Below are 24,884 nucleotides of genomic sequence, written 5' to 3'. Positions count from 1 at the left end.
ACAACCCTCTGGTCTCCTTTCTCTGCTCTCACAGGCTTGCCAAGCTGCAGCCATTTTCGACCCCTCTCCCACTGCATAGCTGTTCCTCTTGCTCCCACCCCACTCAAGTCCTCACGCATGCTTCACAGCCCCGGGAATGTCTGAAACCCAGGTATTCTCTTGGAACATGTCTTTTATTCATCTCCCAGGTGAAATGTTCACATTTACAGGTTTCCAGCACACTGTCAAGGCCTGATTCTTCACTGGAGCAATTTTGTAAGTGATAAAAAAACTGCACAATTCTTAACAGACATTCAGTAACCAAGGGCAAATACTGAAGGACTGCAAACGTTTAACTATACCGAGTGTATTGAAAACACAGATCCTGATGACCCGGATCATCCTTCTTATTGGATGATTAAACTTACAAGTTTAAAGAAGAAATGCTTTTTCCTGCAATGATTAAAAAAAGAAAAAGAGGTATGTCTTGCACACAATGAAAAGCAAACCAATGAACCAAGAACACTAAAGAAATGCACACACTTCTGAATTTTTCTTTCTTTCTTTCTTTTTCTTTCCTTCTTTCTGTCTGTCTGTCTTTCTGTCTTTCTTTTCCTTTTCTTGTTGATACTTAGGATCAAACCCAGGGTCTTAAACACACTAAATAAATTCCCTACCTCTAAGCTTTATACCCCAACTCCATTTCTGGCTTTGTTTGTTTTGATTTTTAAGACACAGTACTTCTAACAAAAGACAGGAATGCAGATCTGTTCTTCTGGTCTTTAGAATGTTTTAAAAAAATGAAGATAATTCAAAGAGGCATAATGTAAGATCCCTCATACCCGGCCCTGGCTCTCACCAGAAGTCCTGTAAAGGGCAGGAATTTAAATTAGCTCTTAAAGTGAAAAAATAAAAATGACAATGCCTCAGTAAATGCCTCCTTTGCTACTCCACTGCCCTGACCTCCTGAAGGGCCTCCAAATGCACTTCAAAGCTGCCCTTGCTTTCCTCTGTCAATATTGCTTTCACATCAGGCTTGTGAAATGGCTGAATGTCCTATGTTGCTGATATATCAGGTTTACTATTTAAAAATTATTACTCAAAGCCTGTTGGTGGTGGCACATGCCTGTAATCCCAGCACTTGGGAGGAAGAGGCAGGGGGCTCTCTGTGAGTTTGAGGCCGGCCTGGTCTACAGAGTGAGTTCCAGGACATCCAGAGTGACACAGTGAAACTGCTTTAAAATAAAATGGAAAACATAAATTAAGACTTTTGGCTGGGCATGGGGGTTCACGCCTTTAATCACAGTACACAATGGGTAGAGACAGGCATATCTCTGAGTCTGAGGCCAGCCTAGTCTACAGAGTGAGTTCCAGGTCAGCCAGGGCTATACAGAGGAACCCTGTCTTGAAATACTCACCAAAAAGGCATTATTCGATGATGTATTTCTCTCCCTGAGACAATAAAATGGGTTTTTGAGCCAGTGAGCTGACTTAGTGGGTAAAGGTACTTGCTACACAGCCTAGTGACCAGAGTTCAATACTCATGTAAAAGTGAAAGAAGACAGTCAATGGCCCAAGGTGGCCCTCTGACCTTCACATAAGCGCCATGGCACACAAGCACGCCCCCCCCATATATTCCCACACAAATAAAAAATTAAAAATAATCTTTTAAAAGTCAGGGTCTCTATATATATATCCCTGACTGTTCTGAAACTTGCTATGTAGACCAGGCTGTCCTGGAACTCACAGAGTTCCTGCCTCTTCCTCCAAAGTGCTGGGATTAAAGGTACGTGCCACCATATTGGGATTGATTTTTTTTTAAAGGTTTTCTTCCACAGCCACCATTATTCTAGTCTGTGGCAAAGTTGTGCAATATGCTTTAGACTGTCAAGTTGAAAAACACATAACTATTGACATTGCACACTTGTACCATCTGAGACGTTACCAGTACTGGAACAGACGTAAGATTGCTAGCTGGCTAACAGTTATGGACTTATACAGTATGGCATCTCTAAATCCTTGGGGTATCAGGCATCTCACGGTACTTAGAATGAAGCTGAACTATTTTTATTTCTACAATAAAAATCAAAGTTTCTGAGAAAGCTGGTTGATATTTAAGTGCCAAAAAAAATATCAGAATGGAACAAATAAAAGTCTTAGACTGCTTAATTGGAAGATGCACTCACACCCACACACCAAAGGAAGCGTCTGGGAGCACTTCTACTATGACCCAATGTTTACTGTCACAGTGGGCCAGTATCAACGTGACCAGACGCTGCACCTGGTAATGTCAAAGGATGCGTGTTTACAGGGAAACAATGCACTAAAAACAGATCCACCTTGCTGTGTATAAACAAGTAGACATGTCTTTTTTATTGTTGTTGTTTCTGTGGGCTAGAGATGAAACTGGAGGCCTTTCACAAGCTAGGCAAGTGCTCTACCCCTGAGCTACAGTCACAGCCCTAGTGGGTATGCTTTTGAATGCAGATTACACCTCCAAAGAGGAGATCTAAAATGAATGGCTTAGAGTTGGAGAGATGTGCAGCTCATTGGGAGTGCTTTCCCAGCATGCAAGGGGCTCTAGGTTCAATCTCTAGTACCATTAACAAACAAACAAAGCAAAACAAGTTTAAAAAGAATTCACCTAATGGCTACAGATAATGTAAATAACATATGGTTATATAGAGAAGGTAATAAATAAAATGTTCCAAAACCGAAATCTAGCTATCAAGATGAAAAATAAGCTACACAAACAATTTTTTACTAACACCCTCCCCCAACAGAAAAGAGCATTTCTTGAAATAGAAAGAGAAAGCAATAAGCTAGGTGTAGTGGCCTGTAATCCTAGCTAGTCAGGAGGCTGCAGAGGAAGGATTGACAGTTTGACATCAGCCTGAGATACACAGCAAGACCCCATCTGAGAAGGGGATGGTGACAAAAGAAATAAATGTCCTTTCAACACCATCTAGCTCTGCAGTAAAAGACTGGGTAAAACGAGATAGATTTGCTCTTCATACCGTCCTTACCTTTCTACACTATATACAGATGTCCCCAAACAACTCTGTATATAGCAAATACAGACTTTGGTGTCAGCAGATGAATGGAAATTTCAAACATCGAGAGGTAGTGAAGCCTGCCAGGCTGCCTTCAGTTCAGGGGTATTAACCACCTCTGCCTGCACTGCAGCTGTCGTGCAACTGGGGGAATATTTCATGGCACCCTTATTTTTATAACAATAGGAGGTAATGAGAAAATGAAGTCCCACTTCTAGAGAACAAATAATTGAAACCAAGATGGCATTAATTAGGCAAGCCCAACGCAGGCAGTCTACAATCTCAATCAATCACCAGACTTAAACGACATGCAATTGCGGTGGGTGAATACAAAATTTAAATTTAAATGCAGAATATATTTCATCAAAGATTACCTTGCTGTGGCAGCAACAGTAGCTTGCAACACAGTAAATCCAAGTTGTGCCAAGAAAATGTAGTATTTCAATTTTCTGTTAGTAGTTAAAGTTGACTTTTTAAAGTACACGCCTTACCTTAAACTTGCGTGGTAGTGACTTGGTCCTTCCTAGTTTATAGAGTCCTTTAGGTAAATGCTCAGATCTTTCAGATTGTTCTCCCTGCTTCTACCAAGACAGGAGCTTGTTTATATAGAGTGGGAGAAGTAGAAGAAACTCACTGGAGTAAGACAGGGGCTCTCTGGTCTCTAAGGAGTTTCTTTCTGGGTTTGAACCCCTGATGCCTCTGTTGAACCCCAAGGAATACATATCAACTATCTCTTAGTTCCCAGCATGGGAGTTTGGTCCAGTTGGTTAGCTTTGTTAATGCTAAAGACATCTAGACTGCAATCTCATTTACATGTACCCTTGATCACCAAATGCTATGAGCTATCAGCCTGTGCCTCAAACACAACATCCCCACTGATGGTGCTGCTGGCTTTCAACCCAGATATATAATATGTGTTCTTCTGAGATCCTTAGAAACTGCTCACAAGCTAAAGGAGAGCCAGGAGGTCTCTCTCCACTTAACTGCACTAGCTTTTTTTTTTCTTGTTGCTGTTCCAGTTCTGATGAGGCAACTTTGGAGGGTGCACTTTCCAAGAGGGGAATAAGAGACAAGCTTCCTTCCCTTTGGGGAATAAACTCGATACATCAATTTTTCTGAAGTGGGAATGCTAAAAATGTCAGGATATACTTACCTACCCTAACTTGCCTCTTCTTTCTACATTGTTTTATCATTTGAAAGAACAATCTTTCACTTTTTTAATTTTCAAAGGAAAAGTTTCTTAGAAAGTAGCATCCACGCTTTTCTCCCCACCCTAACCCTTCTCTCCCCTAGGGCTATGATAAAAAGCAAAGATCAAGCAGTAGGACCAGGATCTATTCCTGGACTATGAGCTAGATTGTTGGAGCCCATCCCCTATGCTGGAATGCCATGCTCAGCCTGATGTGGGGTGGGGGTGGGGCTTGATCTTGCCCCAACTTAATGTGCCAGCCTTTGTTGACTCTCCATGGGAGCCCTTACCCATTGGGAGAAGTATATGGGGGGTGTGGGCTGTTGGGGAGGTGAGAAGGGACAGGAGGATGGTGGAATGTAAAATAAAATTAAAAATAAGTAAAAAATTTAAAAACAAAGCCAGGAGAGAAATTCCAACATAGTGATTGTCTTAGTTAGGGTTTCTATGACTGTGAAAAGATGCCATGACCATGGAAATTCTTATAAAGAAAAACATTTAATGGGCAGGCTTACAGTACAGAGGTTTAGTCCATTATCATCATGGTGGGACACAGCGGCATGTAGGCAGACATGGTACAGGAGAAGGAGCTGATACTTGTTGATCCACAGGCAACAGGAAATAGACTAACACACTGGGCAGTATCTTGAGCATAGGAGACCTCAAAGTCTGCCCCCACCGTGACACACTTCTTCCAAAAAGACCACACCTACTCCAACAAAACCATACCTTCTAATAGTGGCACTCCCTTTAGGGGCCATTTTCTTTCAAACAACCACACTGACCATGGATATAGTAGCAGATATTTAAAATTTACTATACTAAATACAGAAATTTTTAGGTATACCGATAGAACAACAACCAAATTCCTTTGAAATCTTAAATTAAGGACAGATGATCAATATAAAAAATACATGGTCCTTGGGGCTGGAGAGATGCTGATTCAGTGGTTAAGAGCTCAGGCTGTTCTTGCAAAGGACCCAAGGTTGGTACACAATTGCCTATAACTTGAGCTCCAGGGGATTTGAGGCCTTCTCCTGACCTCTGTGGGCACTGTATTTATTTGCATATTTTACATAGACAGGTACGCATACATACACACAATTTAAAATGAAAATTTAAAAATGGTACAAATAAAGAGAAAACATTATTTCTCTGTTAAACTAGTGAGAATAGCTTTCTACAGATTCCTTTATAAAGAGGACTTACTTTCTTGTGATACTTCTCCCATGTATTGTGTGGGGAACACTGAAGTCTTAATATTTGCAGTTGTTTGTGAGCAAACAATGTATAGAAAGCTAGCAATAGAATAGGTAGTTAGTATGGAGCAAGTGGCTGACTGTTTCTGGGGGAATACTAACAACAAAAAATAACCAGGGGTACCCACACATTCACACCTTCTGCTGAAGCTAGAGGCAGAAGAGCTAAAATGGTTACATATTTACAAATTAATGTCTGTTTTGCAATTGTTCATCAACACTCTGATATATCCCCCCTCTCACTCTGTGTGTGTGTGTGTGTGTGAGAGAGAGAGAGAGAGAGAGAGAGAGAGAGAGAGAGAGAGAGAGAGAGAGAGCTTGAGATTCAGTCTGGATTTGGGAAAATATCAAACTACCCTAGGTTTATATTATCCTATAAAATACAATAATATGAATACTGAATTCTCTTAAATAAGGCTAACATATCATTGGTTATTTTTCTTCATCTCATTGGAAATATGGGTGGCTTGGGATGTCATAGACCCTGGGTAGGAAGCTATTGCTATTGTTCCACAAAATAAACAAGATGTGACCGTGAAACTGTCCTCTAAAGAATTTTTATTTTTTAATGCTGCCATCAACTCTGGTCAGAGAAGTTCCATTTAGGACGGGCAGTGATAATTGCAGAGACTCATAGGTGACCAAGGTAATAAGAACAAAGGACTCAGCCATAAGTGACATCAACACCCCCTCTAAGACTCAAGGAACACAGCAGGGAATAAAGGGGGAGCTATAAGAGCCAAATGAATGAAGGAGCGGAATGAGGTGAAGGCTATCTCTGGAGCACAATAATGCAGTTGAACTCTTGACCTCCAAACAGTTGTGCTTATCTGTGCAAGACTGGGCACGTCAACATCCTGCTTCAGGCAGCAGATACATAGGGCCAAGGTCCCACACAGGAGGATCTACAGGCAGATAATGGAAGCTACTTGGTGGGGGAGGGCAGTCAAGAAGACTCATCTCTACCTGAGTATGTCTAGAAAGTAAATAGTTTCTGGGGAAAGAAGAGACATTTATTGGTGGTATTATCATTGGTAGAGAGCCCATGCTCTTTTAAATAGTTCCCTACCCAGGATCTTCTAAGAAACCCTAAGAAAATACAGTGAGACAGAAAACGAAAACAGAAAGAAGGCTAACAGTGGAGTAGAGTGGGAATAAGAGAGAGTTATGGAAGGGTGAATGATAAATATGTATTATATATACATATGATATGTTGAAGCCACTTCCTTTTCCCCTTTTATTGAAAATAGATTTTTTTCTTCACATAATATGTCCTGATTATTGTTTTGCCTCCCTCTACTCCTCCCAGTTCCTCCCCACCTCCTCTCCCCATCTAGATTACTCCATTTCCGTCTCTCATTAGAAAACAAACAAGCTTCTAAGGGATAATAATAAAATATAATAAAAGAAAATATAATAAGATTAAAAAAACCTATCACATCGAAGTAGATCAAGAAAAAAAAACAATAGAAGGAAAGAGCCCAAGAGAAGGCACAAGAATCAGAGACCCACTTATTCACACACTCAGGAATCCCCACAAAAACACTAAACTGGAAGCTATAGTTTCTACACAGAGGACCTGGTGCAGACCCGTGTAGGCCCTGTGCATGCTGGTCTCTGTGAGTTCATATGAGCTCTGCTCATATTGACCTAGTGTCCTTCATCCCCTATGGTTCTTACATTCTTTCTGCCTCCTCTTCTGCAGGGCTCCCTGAGCTCTGAGGGGAGGGATTTGATGGAGACATTAGTTTTAGGGTCGAGGTTTCCAAGGCATCTCACTCTCTGCATAATGCCTGGCTATAGGTCTCTATTTGTTCCCATCTGCTGCAGGAGAAAGCGTCTCTGATTATAAAGCTCCTTCTTATATACAATATACACAAATAAAAAAAATTAAGTATGTGTAATGACATTCTCAAGTTCAAATGAAATAAGCTTATTCTTCAGAGTACCTAGGGTCCAGGGTCCTCAGGTACACAGTGCCGTGACAGTACCAAGATGCGAAAGACTGCGAGGTCTAGCAGAAGAAATGTGGGAAGAGCCTATGTGAGCACTGCAGTGAATTCCTCTAAGGACAGTGCAGTCTCGTGCTCTGACAGACATGTTTGCACACAACAAGCAGGCATGATGAAGAAATAATTTAACCCAAATCTGATTAAAGTACAAAACCACTGATTTTTGCCATAGCTGTACGTGCGCACACGCACACACACAAATTTTAATTAACATTAACAATTTTTATTTTCCTAAAACTTTTCAGGGGGTGGAAAGATTGTTCAGTGGTTAAGAGCACTTGTTTCTCTTGTGAAGGACCTGGGTTCGACTCCCAACACTGACATGAAGGGTCGCTTTTAGTTCCAGGCCCTATGCTCTCTTGTGGTCTTCTCAGGTGCCTCCTGGTCTCCTCAGGTGCCTTCTGGTCTCCTCAGGTGCCAGCACTCATGTGTACATATATACATGCATGCAAAGCACCCGTATACATCAAACAAACAAACAAACAAACAAACCTACTTTTTAAAAGTGTCTTTTTTAGTGAAAACTCTTCATGACTTATTATGCATTGTGGAAAACATTAGAAAATCCCAGCCTTGCATTCTCTTACAACAAAAAGAGTATCAAATATAAAGCAACAGAGTGTGGTATTTTTTTAGAAACCATTTGGTCTTAATATCTAACTCCCCATTATTTTATCATACATATCAACTATATCATATTAAAGATCTGGAAGATGAACTGTTTATCATAATCACATATGGAAGTTTAATGACCTAGTCATTTCATTGTAAGCACCAAAGATAAAAGTGGGAGACAAATTCCCCAATGAGACAATACTAATGAAACAATAGTGGCCTGTAAGTCTTTAGTAGTTCTATGACGTTAAAGAAACAGCCAAATAACACTATAAATTTAAATAAAAATTTTGTGTCTTGTTATCTAATGTGAAGAATATCACTGAATATATAAGAATCCAACCTAACAGTAAAACAAACAATAATAGCACACCTAAACAAGTAATTGAATTTTTAAATATGGGCAATAGACTTTGACAGACATCTCTCAAAAGAGGACACCATAAATGGCAAAAAGGAATATGAAAAATGCTTAACAGCACTACTCCCCAGGGGAATGTCAATCAAAATTACAAGGAAGGAGCTGGAGAGATGGTTCAGTGGTTAGGAATGCTGTGGCTGCTTTTCTAGAGAACCTGGGTTTGATTCCCAGCACTCACACGGTGGCTAATAACTCTTCAAAACTCCAGTCCCAGTGGAATCCATTGCCCTCTTCTGGCCTCTGAAGGCACCAGGAATGCATGTGGTATACAGACATACATACACACAGACAATCACCCATACACATAAAATAATTTTATAAAATTTAAAAACTACAATGAAATTATCACCTTCCTCAAGGAAGAATTGCTATCATCAAAAAGACAAAAGGCAAGCCAGTCGGTGGTGGCACATGCCTTTAATCCCAGCACTTGGGAGGCAGAGGCAGGCAGATCACTGTGAGTTCAAGGTCAGCCTAGTCTACAGAACAGGCTCCAAAGCTACAGAGAAACCCTGTCTCGAAAAACACAAAAAAGCATGAAACAAAAAGACAAAAGACATAAAAGTGCTAGGAGCAACATGGAGAAAAAGGAAAACACACATAAAGTTGGTAGAAATGTAAAAAAAATCATAGAAAAAAGAATGAAGATTCCTCAAGAAAAAATAAAAACAGATCTTCCACATGGCCTAGCAGCCCCACTACTGGCTACATATATAAAAGAAATGAAACCAATGTGGAATACAGACATCTGCACTCTCATGTTTAGAGCAACACTATTTGCAATAGGGAAGGTAAATGTGCTTAAATGGATGGACAGGAAATAAAAATCTACAGATACATAATAAAATAGTATGTAGCCATGAAGAGAAGGAATCTTGCCATTTGAAACAACCTATAAGGAATTAAAAGTCATTGTGCTAAGTGAAATAAGAGAGGCATAGAAAGTACTATATAGTTGCATTCATAGTTGGATATAAAACTCTGGACCTTATAAGAAAAATACCAGTAATATTATTAAAAATTCTCTTCAAAAACTATTATCAAAGGCCTCAATGAGAATCACAAGTTTTTGTCTTTTAAAGCGCCTCTTCTGCCACATCTAATTACTTGGAGATTCTCAACTGAGTCTTTATATATACTTGTTTCTATCTTCTCAGACTTTGCTTCAAGTATCCATCCAATCTTCATTCACTCCTTTCACTGACATCCATTTTTTTTCAAGCTTCTACTGTGTGATAGGTAGGCACTGCGCTAACAGTGCAAGGGGGCTCTTTTCTCATGGAGGTTACATTCTGGAAGGAAAAGCGAAAGGCAAAACAAGAAGACCAGGGCTGGGGATGTTGTTTAGTAGTAGAATGCTTGTCCAGAATGCCTAATTCGACCCCTAATACCACAAAAATGTAGATTATGGCAACAGCTTCTGAGAGAACACAGAGATGGGACAACTCCATCTGTATCTGCGCAGGCGGGGGATCTCGAGGAAGTGACACATTTTAGCTTTACTTAAAAGACGTTAAGCCAGCTCCACTGCCAATCCATTTCTCTTTCAACCTTCACATCCTTTCTCTGGGAAGCATTGCAGGGCCTTCTATCTTATTCTGTGACTTCTGTTTTCATGATTTCCGGTGTTCTATCTACACCTCCAGTCAAGAACTTGGCTATGGCTGGCCATGTGGCTAGGCAACAATTAACATTTGTGAGAACAGGGGCCTTATTTTAACTCTGCACCACAAAGGTTGGCAGAAAGGCCCTCTGAAAGGATGAGATGAACCAGTTGGATATGCCAGTTTTGTTGTTATATTAATTTTTTTTTTGAGACGAAGGCCTACTTTGTAGTCCAGGCTAGCCCCCACTTTGCTGCAATCATCCTACCCCAGCCTCCCATGTGCTGGGATTGCAGGTGTGAGCCACTGCAATTGGCTAGTACGTTTTCAGTACCTCTGATGAAATTTTCAGGAATCATGAAGAAATGAGACAAAGGACAGCTTGGACAAGAAAATGAGGCAAGAAATTTTAATTTTAACTAAAAACGTTAAAAGAGGCAAAGACCGAACTGTTACTTTGTTAAAGGGATGAACTAAATCTCAGCTTAAAGGACAATAACTTCTTTTTGTACATTGTTCATTCTCTGACGGACTGGATTCCTCAAGGACACAGAGCACAGCCCATTACTGTGTTGTTGTGAGCCTTTTGCTTCCACACAGTAAGCTTTCTATAGATGCTGGATGATGCCCTTTGTGCCCTTTGGCCTAAATCCACAGCAAGATGTCTGCTGAATGAATTAATTTGAAGTTTGAAAGTTCATTCTTATGGTTTATCTTTAACTAGGACAAAGCCTCTCCTTACATCAATAAATTATATTCAAATTGCATGGTCAATGAAGCTATACGAATTGCAAAAATATCTGCTTCAGATATCACAATGGGCAATGTGTTTCAAGATATTTAAGAGAAAAAAAATAAGAAATTTTGGAAGAAAAATAAACAGATGACTGTAGAAGAAAATATACATTATTTCTTAGAAATCAGTAGACATTGTATATTCACGACTCTGTATTTATGTGGAACAAAACAAACTGTTAAGAAATTGTACCAAGTACATGGGGTGTGTATGTAAATGGGGAAAATGAAATACTTCTGCTGAAAGGCAAGGTAAAGGCGAGGATGGGTCTTTTCTAACAGAGAAACCTGCCGACTTATAACTGCTTCACAGAAGTCCTGAGCTAGAATCTAAATTCAGCATGGATAATATTGACAAACCGGCTTTGAATTATATCCTTCTAGTTACTCTGTATTCATAGGACAAAAACGAAGCTAAAGTGGTAGAATTGATCAGAAGATATAAAGAAATAATATATAGAATAAATATACATAAGAGACCCCATACTGAGAGCTAAACAGTCACACATCATATTTCTAAAAAAAAAAAAATTGTTTCCTACTCACAAAACAAACCAAAAAGAAAAGTCTCCTTATAAAGGGCCATATTGTAAACAGTTCAAAGTGTAGGCTATGCCCCAGGTCCTTTCTCACGCTAATGTTGCCAAGTCTATCTACAAGGTTTCCCGAGAGGCTGAAGAAAAACAAGCCCAATCTTTCTCATTGGTAACATTCTTTAGCGATACTGACCTGTGTAGCATCTTATTTCACATATAACTATCACTCCTGATTTCAAGCAAACGAAAATGGTGACATAAAACTCAAAGGCCGTTACGCCTCCAAAAAAGGATGAGAACTTCAGTTTGAGAGCTAGGCTGCATGAGTTTAAATCCTGACTCTAGCACATTCTACCCAATTGAGTGTGGCCTGAGGAGCATTACTTACCTCTTGGTACCTTGTCAAGAGAACTGGGTCTCAGGATATCTAAAACAATTCTGTACAATAAAGGAACTTCTGGAGGCATCACCACCCCTGATGGTGATTCAAGTGCTACTATATAGCTATAGAAATAAAAACAGGTTGGTATTTGCATAAAAACAGGCCCACTGCTCAATGGAATAGAATCAAAGACCCTTATATAAATCCACACACTTATGAACACCTGATTTTTGGCAAAGAAGCCAAAATTGTACAACAGAAAATAGAAAGCATGTTCAACAAATGGTGCTCTCATAACTGGATGTCAACATGTAGAAGAATGCAAATAGATACATATCTGTCCCCATGCACAAAAATCAAGTCCCAGAGGATCAAAGACTTCAACATAAATCCAGTTACACTGAACACAAAGGAAGAGAAAGTGGGAAGCAGCCTTGAAGGTACTGGCAGAGGAGACCACTTCCTAAATAAAACACTAGTAACACAGACACTGAGAGAAACAATTAACAAATGGGACCTCCTGAAACTGAAAAGCTTCTGTAAGGCAAAGGACATGGTAAATTAGACAAAATGGCAGCCTACAGAATGGGAAAAGCTCTTCACCAACCCCACATCTGACAGAGGACTGATCTCCAAAATATATAAGGAACTCAAGATACTAGACATCAAAATACCAAATAATCAAATTAAAAATGGGGTACAGATCTAAACAGAGAACTCTCAACAGAAGAATCTCAAATGACCAAAAGGCATTTAAGGAATTGCTCAGCATTCTTAGTCATCAGGGAAATGCAAATCAAAATGACTCTGAGAGTCCATCTTACAACTCTCAGAATGGCTAAAATCAAAAACACCAATGATAGCTTATGCTGGAGAGGATGTAAAGAAAGGGGAACACTCCTCCACTGTTGGTGGGCATGAAAACTTGTACAGCCACTTCAGAAATCAGTATGGCAGTCTCTCAGAAAAGGGAACCAATCTACCTCAAGACCCAGCAAAACACTCTTGGGCATATGCCTAACGGATACATAATCATACCACAAGGACACTTGCTCAACCATGTTCATAGTAGCATTATTCATGATAGCCAGAACCTGGAAACAACTTAGATGCCCCTCAACCAAAGAATGGGTGAAGGAAATGTGGTACACTTACACAATGGAGTACTACTCAGTGGTAAAAAAAGCAATGACATTGTGAAATTTGCAGGTGAATGAAAGAAACTAGATAAAATCATCCTGAGTGAGGTAACAGACCTCCAAAGACAAACACAGTATGTATTCACTCATAAGTAAAGCAAAGGATAACCAGTCTAAAATTCACAGTCCTATAGAAACTAGGTAACAAGGAGGACCCTAAGAGGGAAGCATGGATGGCTCTGGGAAGGGAAAATAGATGAGACCTCCTGAGTAAACTGGGGGAGGGGAGGGATGGGGAGTGGGAACATGAGGGATCAGGATGGTGCAGTTGGGGAAGAGACTGAGAGGGAGAGTAATGAAAGAGATATCTTGATAGATGGGGCCATTATGGGGTTAGGGAGAAACCTGGTACCAGGGAAACTCCCAGGAATCCACAAGTATGACCACAACCAAGACTCGTAGCAACAGTGGAGAGGGTGCGTGAACTGGCCTTCTTCTATAATCAGATTGGTGACCAGCCTAATTGACCTTCATTCAGTAACTGATAGAAGCAGATGCAGAGATCCCAGGTCAAGCTGCAGGTGTTGGGATTGTGTGAGCCAAGGGGGTCAAGATCATGATGGGGACATCCACAGAGACAACTGACCTGAGTTCATGAGAGCTCACAGACTCTATACTGACAGCTAGGGAGTCTGCATATGACTGAACTAGGTCCATTGCATGTGGGTGACATTTGTGTACCTTGGCCTGTTTGTGGGGTCTCTAGCAGTGGGACCAGGATCTGTCCCTGGTGCATGAGCTGGCTTTTTTTAACCTATTCCCTACGGTGGGATACCTTGCTCAGTCTTGTTGCAGCGGGAGGAGCTTGGTCTTACCTCAATTTGATATGCTAGGCTTTGTTGACTCCCATGGGAGACCTTACCCTTGCTGAGGAGTGGATGGGGGGGGAGAAAGGAGGTGGGGGAGGAAACAAGAGGAGAGGAGGGAGGGGAAACTGTGGTTGGTATGTAAAATAAATTTAAAAATTTAATAAAAAAAAACAAGTTAAAAAAGAAAGAAAACTGGGTCTAAGCCGGTGGTGGTGCCACACACCTTTAATCTCAGCAGTCAGGAGGCAGAGACAAGCTGATCTCTGTGGGTTCAAGGCCAGTCTAGTCTACACAGTTAGTTCCAAGACAGCCAAGTCTACATAAAGAAACCTTGTTTTGAAAAACAAAAAACAACGTACCTCTCCCCTCCCCCACCGCCTCCAAAAAGAAAGAAAACGGTATCTAATGACAGCTCATATTCCTGGGAGCACTATTAGGATTCAACGAAAAGACAAAGAAAGTACAGCGTCGACCTAAGTTAAAATGCTCTGCTTGGAGCCATTCCCAAACACGAGAAGTAGACTCCCAAGTGAGTACAGAGGACCTGGAGCTACGTCTAAGGTCTAGCTCCTCTTTGCCTTACAGAGACTGCCAGTCCTTGCTGTTATTAGTAAGCGGGAGTCTCACTACAGTAGTGGAACTGAACATCCCTGTCTAACAGAGTCAAGAGCTGCCCCAGGACTGGGCAGGCCATTGGACTATAAATAACGCTTGCATGGCATACCTGCATGCCACAGTAGGGCTCAAGGACTACTGACTGCAGGTACTTGTTTCATCTGATCTCTAAGCACATGGTCCGAGAAGCTGAAGCTAGGAATGTTCTGTTTGCTAGACAGCAGCAGTCAGCAAAGGGCTTAATGGGAACCCAAGTAAAACATAACGATGACCAAGATAACTACAAGTCACTAGGCACAAGTCTCCTCAACGTGTGTCTAACACTCAGCCAGCTAGTAAGAAGGGGAAGAGCTTCAACAACATCATAAGCCAGGGAGTGAAAACTTAATTTTATTTTAAGACTAAAGGATTGTAAGTGGACTGTGGCAGTGCATGCTGCAATACTAGCACGTGGGAAAGTGAGAAGGCAGACCGAGAGTTTAGTAACAGCTCAGGACACAAGCAAGACCTTGTCATAAGCAATCAATCAATTCTGCATGACTTCAAGCACCAGAATGACCCAAAAACCAAAAAGAAGGAAATGACAGTTGTTCACTAAGGTCAAGGAAAAAATTAATTTATTTCACAGGTCTCTGAACTCCACAAAACTACAAGCTATTTCAAAGCAAGGACTATCGATAATCAAGGATCCACTGCAGTCGCCTAATAAAAGTCTGAAGAATAAACTAGTATTATCATATAAAATATTGCTTATAGCCAGGCATGCTAGTATACACCTGTAACTCTAGCACTTGGGAGGCTGGAGCAAAAAGATTATGAGATTGAAGGTACTCTGTGCTACACAGTACATTCAAGGCAAGCCTGAGTCTCACAGTTTTACAACAAGACCCTGTTTCAAAAATAATTTATAAGTGTTGCTTATAGATTTTATTTGTAGATCTTTATTGTAACACACGGACACAGTCTCTCTCTCTCTCTCTCTCTCTCTCTCTCTCTCTCTCTCTCTTTCTCTCTCTCTCTCTCTCTCTCTCTCTCTCTTTCTCTCTCTCTCTCTCTCTCTCTCTCTCTCTCTCTCTCTCTCTCTCTCTCTCTCACACACACACACACACACACACACACACACTTCTAGTTCTGGCCCAGAAAGGATAGCCTCATTCCTCCCAGGTTCCCCAGCTGGTTCCCCAGCTGGTATCAGTCTCTGGCCTCCACATGTGCTCGCACAGGCAGGCACACCTATATACATACATACCACCGATAGTACAAAGAACAGCAAAAGAAACCACACCCAACTTTAAATGTGTTGTGGCCTATATAATTTGTTTGAATAGCATCCTTGAAATGACAAAACTAGACAGGTTAAGTAAAGATTAGGAGTTGCCTAGGGTCAGGGATAAGGAAAAGATGTGGCTAAGACTATAAAAAGGTAATATTGCTAAAACTACTGTGTATTTTGACTATAGTGAACACAAAACTCTACACAAATTATAAAGTTATATATAACTAAACACAATATAAAATTGGTGAAACTGAAGGTTAATGGATTATGTCAATGTCAACTTTCTACCTATGAAATTATGCTTCAAAAGTTAAGAGGTATAAAGGTGTGCATTGTAATTCTAGTAGATGGGACGTAGAGGCAGAAATAAAAATCAGAAATTCAAAGTCACCTTTGGCTACATATTGAGCTCAAGACCTGCATGGGTTATAAGAGATTCTGTTTTAAAAATACAAACAGGCAAAAAGTAAACAGTAAAAGTTGGGGGGATAGCTCAGTGACAGAGTGCTTGCTTGACGTGCACAAAGCCATGGGCCCAATCTGCAGCCCTATATAAACCAGGCATGGGGGCACACTCTTGTAATTCCAGCACTAAGGAGGTAAAGGCATGAGGATCAGAAGTGCAAGGTCATCTTCAGCTTCAGAGTAAAGCACCACAGCTTCAAAACCAGATTGGAATATATGACACCTGGGTCTATAACTTCCTTAAAAAATAATTATTTGGCCAGAGGTAGTAGTACACGCTTTTATTCCCAACACTGTGGAGGAAAAGTCAGGTGGAACTCTCTGAGTTCAAGGCCAGTCTTATCTACAGAGCAAGTTGCTTAAAGGCAAATTTCAAAACAGGGCTACTTAGAGAGACCCTGACTAAAAAAAGTTACTATTGAATATAAAGATATACAGAATCTACTATTTCTTACAATCACGGTTGAATCTGCAATTATCTCAGGGTAAAAAGTGTGAAGAAAACAAGCAAGCTACACGTGAAAATGAATGTAACAGGAACAGGGAGCAACAGTGGCAGTGCCCAATCTGATCCCAAGGCCTCAGAAATTCTGCAGTATCCAAAAGTGCCCCCTTACTAAATAACTGATTAATCTTCATAAGCCACTTCTAAAAAACCCCTGAAACTCATCATTTACTTAAGAGACTAGATTTTCCAAATGACACTGTGTCAATGGTCAGAACCAGACTTTAGAAACTACAGGTTTGATGTTTCTTGTGTTCTCCATTTCCCTCGGTTCCCTGGGATGGGAAGACGCTTAATGATTGAGAGTACATCCCTTAAAGGGGAAGGGAAAAAACCCAACTACATTCTTTTAGCATATCTGGAGCTCATGAATCTCTCCATGGTTCTAGTACATGAAATGAAGGATGCTGATTCTAGAATCATGTCGCAGAGTCACCCCACCTGACTTTCAAAAACTGTGATTGCACTGGATTCTGCTTCATGGGCAGGAGGTGGGGAGCGTCTCACACTCTAGTCCACTGCAATTGTCTTGGCCTCCATGAGCCACCATAACCAGCTTAGTGTGCTTTAATGAAGATGCACCAGTGAAGAGTTCAAAAGACCAGTCAGAAATTATCAGAGAAGGAATATGCATGGACCACTCTCTTACTACTTTATTGAATAAAGAATTCTCTAGAATAACATATGATAGGCCTGCATTGCATGAAACAAAGCTGAACATGGTAGTTTAACATCAAATGGTAAGCAAATTAACATTTCTTGAATAAAATTGTGTGTGTAGCTGTCATGGGAAAACAAAAGTCTGCAGCTCAGTATTTTTCAATCTGTGGAATGTTTCAAAAGGCATGAGAAGAAATGAGTAGCATTTCTTTTATGTTTCAAGTCAATTACACAGGTATTTCACAAATCGCCCTCACCCTCTCCTGCTTTCCAAATAAAATTTTAATATGAACATGAAAAATGCCAGTAATCACAAGAGACTGCCAAACTCACAGCAGAAGGTAACATCTGAATTAATATGTATTATGTAAAACAAAGCCAAGAATGCCCACTATTGCCAAATTCATGTAGGCACATTTCATAATTCACTTCTAAGCATTTCTTTAAGTTTGTCGTGTTCACAATTATTGTTTTCAGTACAACTGTTTCTTTAAGGGCTCTGACTCTATCTTGGAAAAGAAAAATAAATTGTTTGCATCAGTGATAAGATTGCTGCTATAGTATATAAGAGAAAAAGAAAACTCATCACAACTAACAGAACTATGACATATCATAAATTGGGGGATGCATTTTAAGGGAAAACATAATTTACTTTTACGTTAGGAATTAAACAGTATAAACATAGTATGGGCCCAAACAATGAAATCCAAGGGAAAGGCTCAACTTTCAATGGTATGTTTGTATTATTTTAAAATGCAGGATTGGGAATTTACACTATGTCTGTGTCTGTGGATAAATAATAAAATCACTCTTCCCCACACACAGAACCATTTTAGGGTAATATGGGAGAGGAAAGGTTCTTATACATTGCCTAATACAAGTTATAGTTGGACTAAAAGTTCTTTGAGTCAACCATTTTATTCAGTTAGTTCATTTGTTCAAGTTACTATCTTTTTATTCTTATGTTACTTGAGGTCTTACACATACTAGACAAACCATCTACCAATGCATCAAGAACTTTAAATCCCAACACATGTCTCTTCCACTTCCTCTCCTAGACCCTTGTGGTCTATTATCTTTCTGCTTGCTAGTTCTCACAAATGAGGTCATTGAACATTATCTGTACTGAAACTTGGGTACACTTTCTACCACACTTTGATTCTCTTTAGCAACCAAGGAAAATCACAATGCTTTCAGGCACTATCTGATTTGCAGTATCTAAGCTATCAGGCTGCTGTTGTAATGACCACTACTATTGGTGGATAGCTGCTACTGTGCAACGCTCGTGTTCAGTAGCTTTGATCTGCTTTTCTCTCCACCCAACCTTCTGGGAATCCTGCTTATCGTCAGGGTGAAGAAAAGGCTGAGTGCAGGCCAGAAAGGCTACTGTTTGCCTGCCGTCCCCGCCTTGACTCTGTTTCATACTGTAACTGACAATGTTCCGCAGGAGCCCCCCGACCCTCAGGAAACACGTTAGTGAGAACATTTGGTGAGGAGACATGGGAAAGGCTCTGGAGATCAGCTATACTATAGTAAACCTCATTCTCCTTTCTCACGTAATTCTTAATGACCTTAAAGAGGACATAGGACAGCTCAATGATATTCAAGGCTAAAGACGCCAGGGACACCACCAGCATGAAGAGGATGAAGATGCTTTTCTCTGTGGGACGGGAGATGAAGCAGTCCACCTGATGTGGGCAAGGAGACTGCTCACAAATGTAAACTGCTCTCAGGGTAAATCCATAAAGGTACCACTGGACCAGCAGGAAGACCACCTCAAAGACAGACTTGAAGAAGATACTGAGCATGTAGGTTAGCAGCAGCTGGCCTTTCCTTTCCACCTTAGCATGTTCTTCACTGCCACGTTCGAACTTCTTCTCTTCACTTGGCTGCAGGTGCGGCTCCACACAGGCACCATTCACATGAACCACTCCAAGCTCCTTCTCTTGCGTCTTCAGCTTCTCTTTCCGCCGAGTCTCACAGAACACATGTGCCAGGTATAAGAGTGTAGGCACACACACGAATATGATCTGGAGGACCCAGAGGCGCACGTGAGAGATGGGGAAAGCTTGGTCGTAGCAGACATTTTCACAGCCGGGTTGCTGGGTGTTGCAACGGAACTTGAGTTGCTCATCGCTCCAGGCTGACTCGATGGCGGTCCCCAGGAGCAGGATGCGGAAAATGAAAAGGACCTTGAGCCATACCTTTCCTCCAGCTGTGGAGTAGGGCTGAACCTTTTTGAGGAGCTTGGCTAAGGCACTCCAGTCACCCATGGTGCCCTCTCGCCGTTCTTGCACTTAAACGGGAAGCGGACACAGCAAGTGATGCCACCCCTTGGAGGATGAAGTAAATGACAAAGTAAGTGCAAGAGTCACACCTGCCTCAAGTTTACAAGCCTACCGCTGTTCGGCCCCTTCCTCACGCCATCTCCTAATAAAAGAGAATTGCTGACAACAGGCAAAAGCTTCTGTGAATCCTTTTTTATAAATGGCAAGTGTTCCTACACAAGAACATATGTGCATCTATAATGAAACAAGTTACATAAATGGGAAGCAGATAAATTTAAAGGTCTTCTTCATTTCAGTATAAAACCATCTCCAAAAATAATGAGTCAACTCTTTAGCATATTAACAATTCATATACTCATACACTGATTGATGCAGTTTTAGAAGTTGGGCCAACATTTCCCAAAGAGAGACAATGATATTCATTCATCCGTTATTTATTCAGTGTCTACTAGGTGAAATGTACTGAAACAGGCACGGGCTCTCACTGGTGAGTAAAAGAGAATATACTTGTGGAATGTACAATCAACTGGGGAAAATCGCTCATTTCAAATATGGAGTTTTGCTGGTATATGCCAGTAATCTCCAGCCCTCAGAATACTGAAATGGAAGGATCATTCAGAGTTCTAGGCCTACCTTTGCTACCTAGTGAATTCCAGATGACCCTGGGATACCCACTGAGTTATCTTGAGCTACAGAATGAGAACTTGCCTCAAAAAGTATAACATTTTATTAAATACATAATATAATTTATAAGAGAAGGAATGAAGAAATCCAGTGCAAGATATGGCTTACACCTTAATTTCAGAAACAGGTGTGTGTGTGTGTGTGTGTGTGTCTCAGTGAGCAAATGAATGCACAACAGTTGCAAATTTAAATAGATGCTGAGAAGAAAATAACCAGGACACACTGACAAAAAAATGAGGTAGGAAAGCTCCAGCCAGACTGATTAGAGATAGTCGGACAAGAAGCAAGAAAATAATTGCCAGATGTGAAAGAAACAACAGAGATTCGAAAAGGAAAGAACTTGCTATATTCAAAGAAGTAAAAGGCAGAAGTTGAGGTAGCTGTTGAGGAAGTGGGCAGTGTCGGGGATGAGCGAGAGTCACAGAAGAGTTACATCAGACACCACCTAGCAGCAGCAAAGCCTGGATGCTGGAACAAAGATCACACTGTGAAACCAGGCCAAGGCTAAGGCCATGGGAGAAAGTACAAATGTTTGTCTGAGGCTTGTGGGGTGAGTGGGAGGGCTGGCAGGACAGGCGGGGCAGGATTAGAGCAAGGGACACAGAGATCAGGCAAAGGATGGGAACTCTGTGCTAACGGATAGCAAGTGAGCTTCGGTGGAAACAAAATATGAAGAGGATGATATCAAGAACGCTGGGGGCCTGGCGAGAGGGATTCGCAGTTAGGAGGCCATAATTATGCTATATGAAGAACTTAAGGGGAAAAACTTCCAGAAGGAACAATGATGCCATCCCCTAGCCTACGGAGTGTGGGTGGAACCGGGCATGATACAAAATATGAGCTAAGCAGTTCTGAAGACTTGCTAGTCTTCACTCATTTCTTCCCTAGAGGCCCTGTTTCTTCATGAAAAAGGCCTCAAAGCAAAAGCAGAGTGAGGTGCTTTCTGCTTCCAATTCAGAGGACAGTAAATGATCTTACCATGGATGGGCCACAGATAATTTCAACATAACTAACTAACAACTATCATTTTTAATTAAATACTTTCAATGCAGCAAATCATTTACAAAGTAATTTTTCATCTGCTGCATTAAAATCATACTTAACATTTGAATCCAAACAGTCATTGTAAGCAAATGAGTATAATAAAATAGAAAAAGATTCTTAACACAAGCACAGTAAGACTTTGCCAATTAATAATCAATTTTTGACGCTAGGCCATACAATTAATTTGTTTCTTGTTTTAATGGCCATTCTGCAGAGTACTTTCAGTACTGTGGAAAAAAAATTAAAATGAACCCTAGAAAAAGGGAAGGGTTAACGAAATTTACAGTGTGCCAATCACCTGAGATTGGTTGCAACTGTTATCCAAGAATAAGAACTGAAGCTTCTCCAAATTAAAATTGTTAGCGAGTTATCAAATTATGAGGCTTCAAAGTACACAAAGTACTTTCTCAGCTGGATAAATAACACATTTTAGATGAACTTTCCTCTGTCGCACAGATTACAAAAGTAGTCCTATTAAGCTAAAGTCACCAAGATCTAGAGTTTATAATTAGTTCATTCCTCAAGGCTAATTGAAAACAAGTCATTGGCAGTATAAGACTTCCATATTTCTTCTCAATCATTTGTCACATTTAAACAGGGCTCAGTCGCTAGAGATTTGAAGGTGCCTTAGAAAATGAGCTCCTTTTGCAAACCACATAGGGTGAAATAGTAAAGAAAAATTCCCAGAACTTCTGTAGTCTAGTCTATAAAACATAGCTGACAAATCAAAAAACAATGCTGGGGGCAAACGAGTCATAATATTTTTAACTAATTCAGGGTACAGTTCTTAGCAATTTTCAAGAACTATATGAAGTTTTTAAGCTTTTCAGATATTCTGTTCTGAAAAAGTTCTTACTAAACATATGAAAATAGAGATCTAAGATTCAAAAGGATGAAAATAACCGAGAATGAGTCATCTTAGCTAAGCAAATGCTTCACAGGAAAGTTTAAAACCCTCTTGCAGAACATTATTTTTAAACTGGACAAGATCTTTCTAATTTTAAAATATAAAACGTAGGAATTCCAGTTTCAGCTCAACACACGCGGGGCTTAGCCATATCATCATTCCTGTCACTACAGCAAGAAAGCCCTAACGGATTTAAAATTGCCAAGTTTTCTCCAACCCACCAAAGAACTGAGGACACAGGGCAAGACAGCCCCTCTCTCTAGATGGGCAGATACACACAATCATACTCAAGATACTTACCCGAAGTGGAAGGCACTAGGATAAAATATTAGTAAAGAAAATCAAGCTGACAAACGCGGAGTGCGACAAGCTTGTGGACTGAGAGCTCCCAGGAGAAGAGACCCTCCCACTCCACAGCTTTGCCTCCAGGAATCTCACCAGGTTCTGACTCTGAAATCTCCTCCCCTCTGTAGGAGAGAAAAAGTAACCATTCTGAAATCACCCCAGAAGTAAGAGCCAATAAGAATCTCTTCCTTGCTAGGCATGATGGCGCCTGCTTTTAATGCCAGCCCTTGAGACAGAAGCAGTTTGAAGCCATCTTTGGAGTTCTAGGACAGCCAAAGCTACACAGAGACTCTGTCTCAGAAAAGCAAAACAAAAAAAAAACCCAAAAAACAAAAAAAACGAAAACAAAAATAAAACAACAAACCCTCTTCTTTGGGGAAGGTGAATGGAAGCATTTTTGAAATGTACACTGGAAAAAGGGAACAGCTTTCAAGTAAATTCCCTCTCGTTGCCTAGGCCAACATGTACACATGTACTCAGAATCTCCTGCCTCAGCCTCTCCAACAGCTAGGATTACAAGTCTGTACCATTTAGCCGAGTTCAAATAAGTTCAGAATGTTCTTCAGTAACAAAGGCTAACACTCCGAACAAAATATCAGAAACATATATCCTGGAAGAAGAGGAATTAACTAGCTCTAGTCCAAGTGTTCCTTCTATTTCACCTAACACAAGGGAAAAAAAGAAGCAGCAGCTCTCTAGCCATATTTGTAAAGGATACAGCCAAGGACTTGTACCCAACTGAAGGCCTACATTACAAAGCACTTTCTCCATCTTATTCTTTCCAACATTTCAACAGCTTTCCAGTACAGAACAATGGATCATCACTAAAAAGTGGTGCAAGCAAGACAGTCTCTATTTAAAGTTCTTAGGAAAAAGAAAGAACCAAAGGGTAGAAAAAACAAACAAAAAGGAACAAGAGCAGTGGTTCTCAACCTGTGGGTCACAACCCCTTCGGGCATCGCATATCAGCGGTTCTGCATATCAGATATTTATATTACAATTCCTAACAGTAGTAAAATTATAGTTATGAAGTAGCAATGAAAATCACTTTGTGGCTGGGGGGTCAACAATCATGAGGAACTGTATTAAAGGGTCACAGCTAGGAAGGTTGAGAACCACTGCTCTAGAGAAAACTGCAGGGAGTAGCAACTAAACTTCTACCAATAGAAATGGGGCTAGTGAAGTGACACACTCAGGAGGTATGGGTGCTTGCTGCCAACCCCAGGAACCTGAGTTCCATGCTGCCAACCCTAAGAATCTGAGCTCCATGCCGCCAACCCTGAGGACGCCAGTTCCATGTCGCCAACCCTAAGGACGCAAGTTCCATGTGCCAACCCTAAGGATCCAAATTCCATGTGCCAACCCTAAGGACCCGAGTTCCACTCGCAAAGCTCACATGTTTGAATGAAAGTTCAATCCCTGCAAACTATCCTATGTCCTCCATGTATGCAGCCACACACTTGCATGAATGCACACATATAAACTGAATGAATGAATGAAAAAATGTAATGGCTCAGTTCCTGCCCAAGGAAAATAAACCCTTTACTAAAGGCCTATTTATTTCAGTTTGTATCACCCAATAGACCATATCCAGTGAACACACAGAGAACACAAGGCATACAAAAAGGTGAGAAAGCCTATCTGAAAAGATAGAGAAGTATCAGAACCAGATGAAGACAAGCCTTGAGACTTGAGAATTATTACATAAGGAATTTAAAATAACTATGAATAAACTGGGCATTATAGTACAAGCCTGTAATCCTGGCACTAAGAAGGACTACTAGTTTAAGGCCAACTAAAGTTGCATAGTGAGACACTATGTCAAACAAAAACAAACTGTGATCAGTGCATTAAGAACTCAAAAAGTGGGGCTGGAGAGATGGCTCAGTGATTAAGAGCACTGACTGCTCTACCAGCAGACCTGGGTTCAATTCCCAGCACCCACATGGCAACTTAGAACTGTCTGCAACTTCAGTTCTAGGGGACCCAACACCCTCACACAGACATACAAGCAGGCAAAACACCAAATCACAAAAAAATAAAAATAAATTTTAAAAAAAAGAACTCAAAAAGTATGCCTTTAATGCCAGCCAGCACTTGAGAGGAAAAGGTAGGCAGATGGATCTATGAGTCTGAGGCCAGTTGGGGATACACAGTAAGGCACTATACCTTGAAAAGAAATAAAAATGTTAAGAAAGAAAGGAGGTGGAGAAATCAACTTTCCTGACCCTCTACAACTACT

General features: G+C 40.6%; 2 protein-coding genes across 6 annotated transcripts in view; both read right to left on the bottom strand.

Moving 5' to 3' along the window:
* Cdkl5 (cyclin dependent kinase like 5) overlaps positions 1 to 24,884 on the bottom strand; it is a 185,376-nt gene that overhangs the window by 78,887 nt on the left and 81,605 nt on the right. The window lies entirely within an intron of this gene.
* Positions 17,344 to 22,756, bottom strand: LOC125404646 (gap junction alpha-6 protein-like). The gene is made up of 2 exons (XM_048440685.3): positions 22,598 to 22,756; positions 17,344 to 19,707 (listed from the first exon to the last, which is right to left on the bottom strand). The coding sequence occupies exon 2, from the start codon at positions 19,645 to 19,647 to the stop codon at positions 18,721 to 18,723; it is 927 nt and encodes a 308-aa protein (XP_048296642.1). The 5' UTR covers positions 19,648 to 19,707; positions 22,598 to 22,756; the 3' UTR covers positions 17,344 to 18,720.

The sequence above is a fragment of the Myodes glareolus genome, chromosome X, assembly GCF_982192425.1.
Source record: "Myodes glareolus chromosome X, mMyoGla1.1, whole genome shotgun sequence".
Taxonomy (NCBI): Eukaryota; Metazoa; Chordata; class Mammalia; order Rodentia; family Cricetidae; genus Myodes; species Myodes glareolus.
This window is presented reverse-complemented; position numbering and strand designations above follow the sequence as displayed.

Bases quoted from the DNA above. Each gene is read 5' to 3' on its own strand.
- LOC125404646 (XM_048440685.3), bottom strand. From the start codon at position 19,647: ATGGGTGACTGGAGTGCCTTAGCCAAGCTCCTCAAAAAGGTTCAGCCC.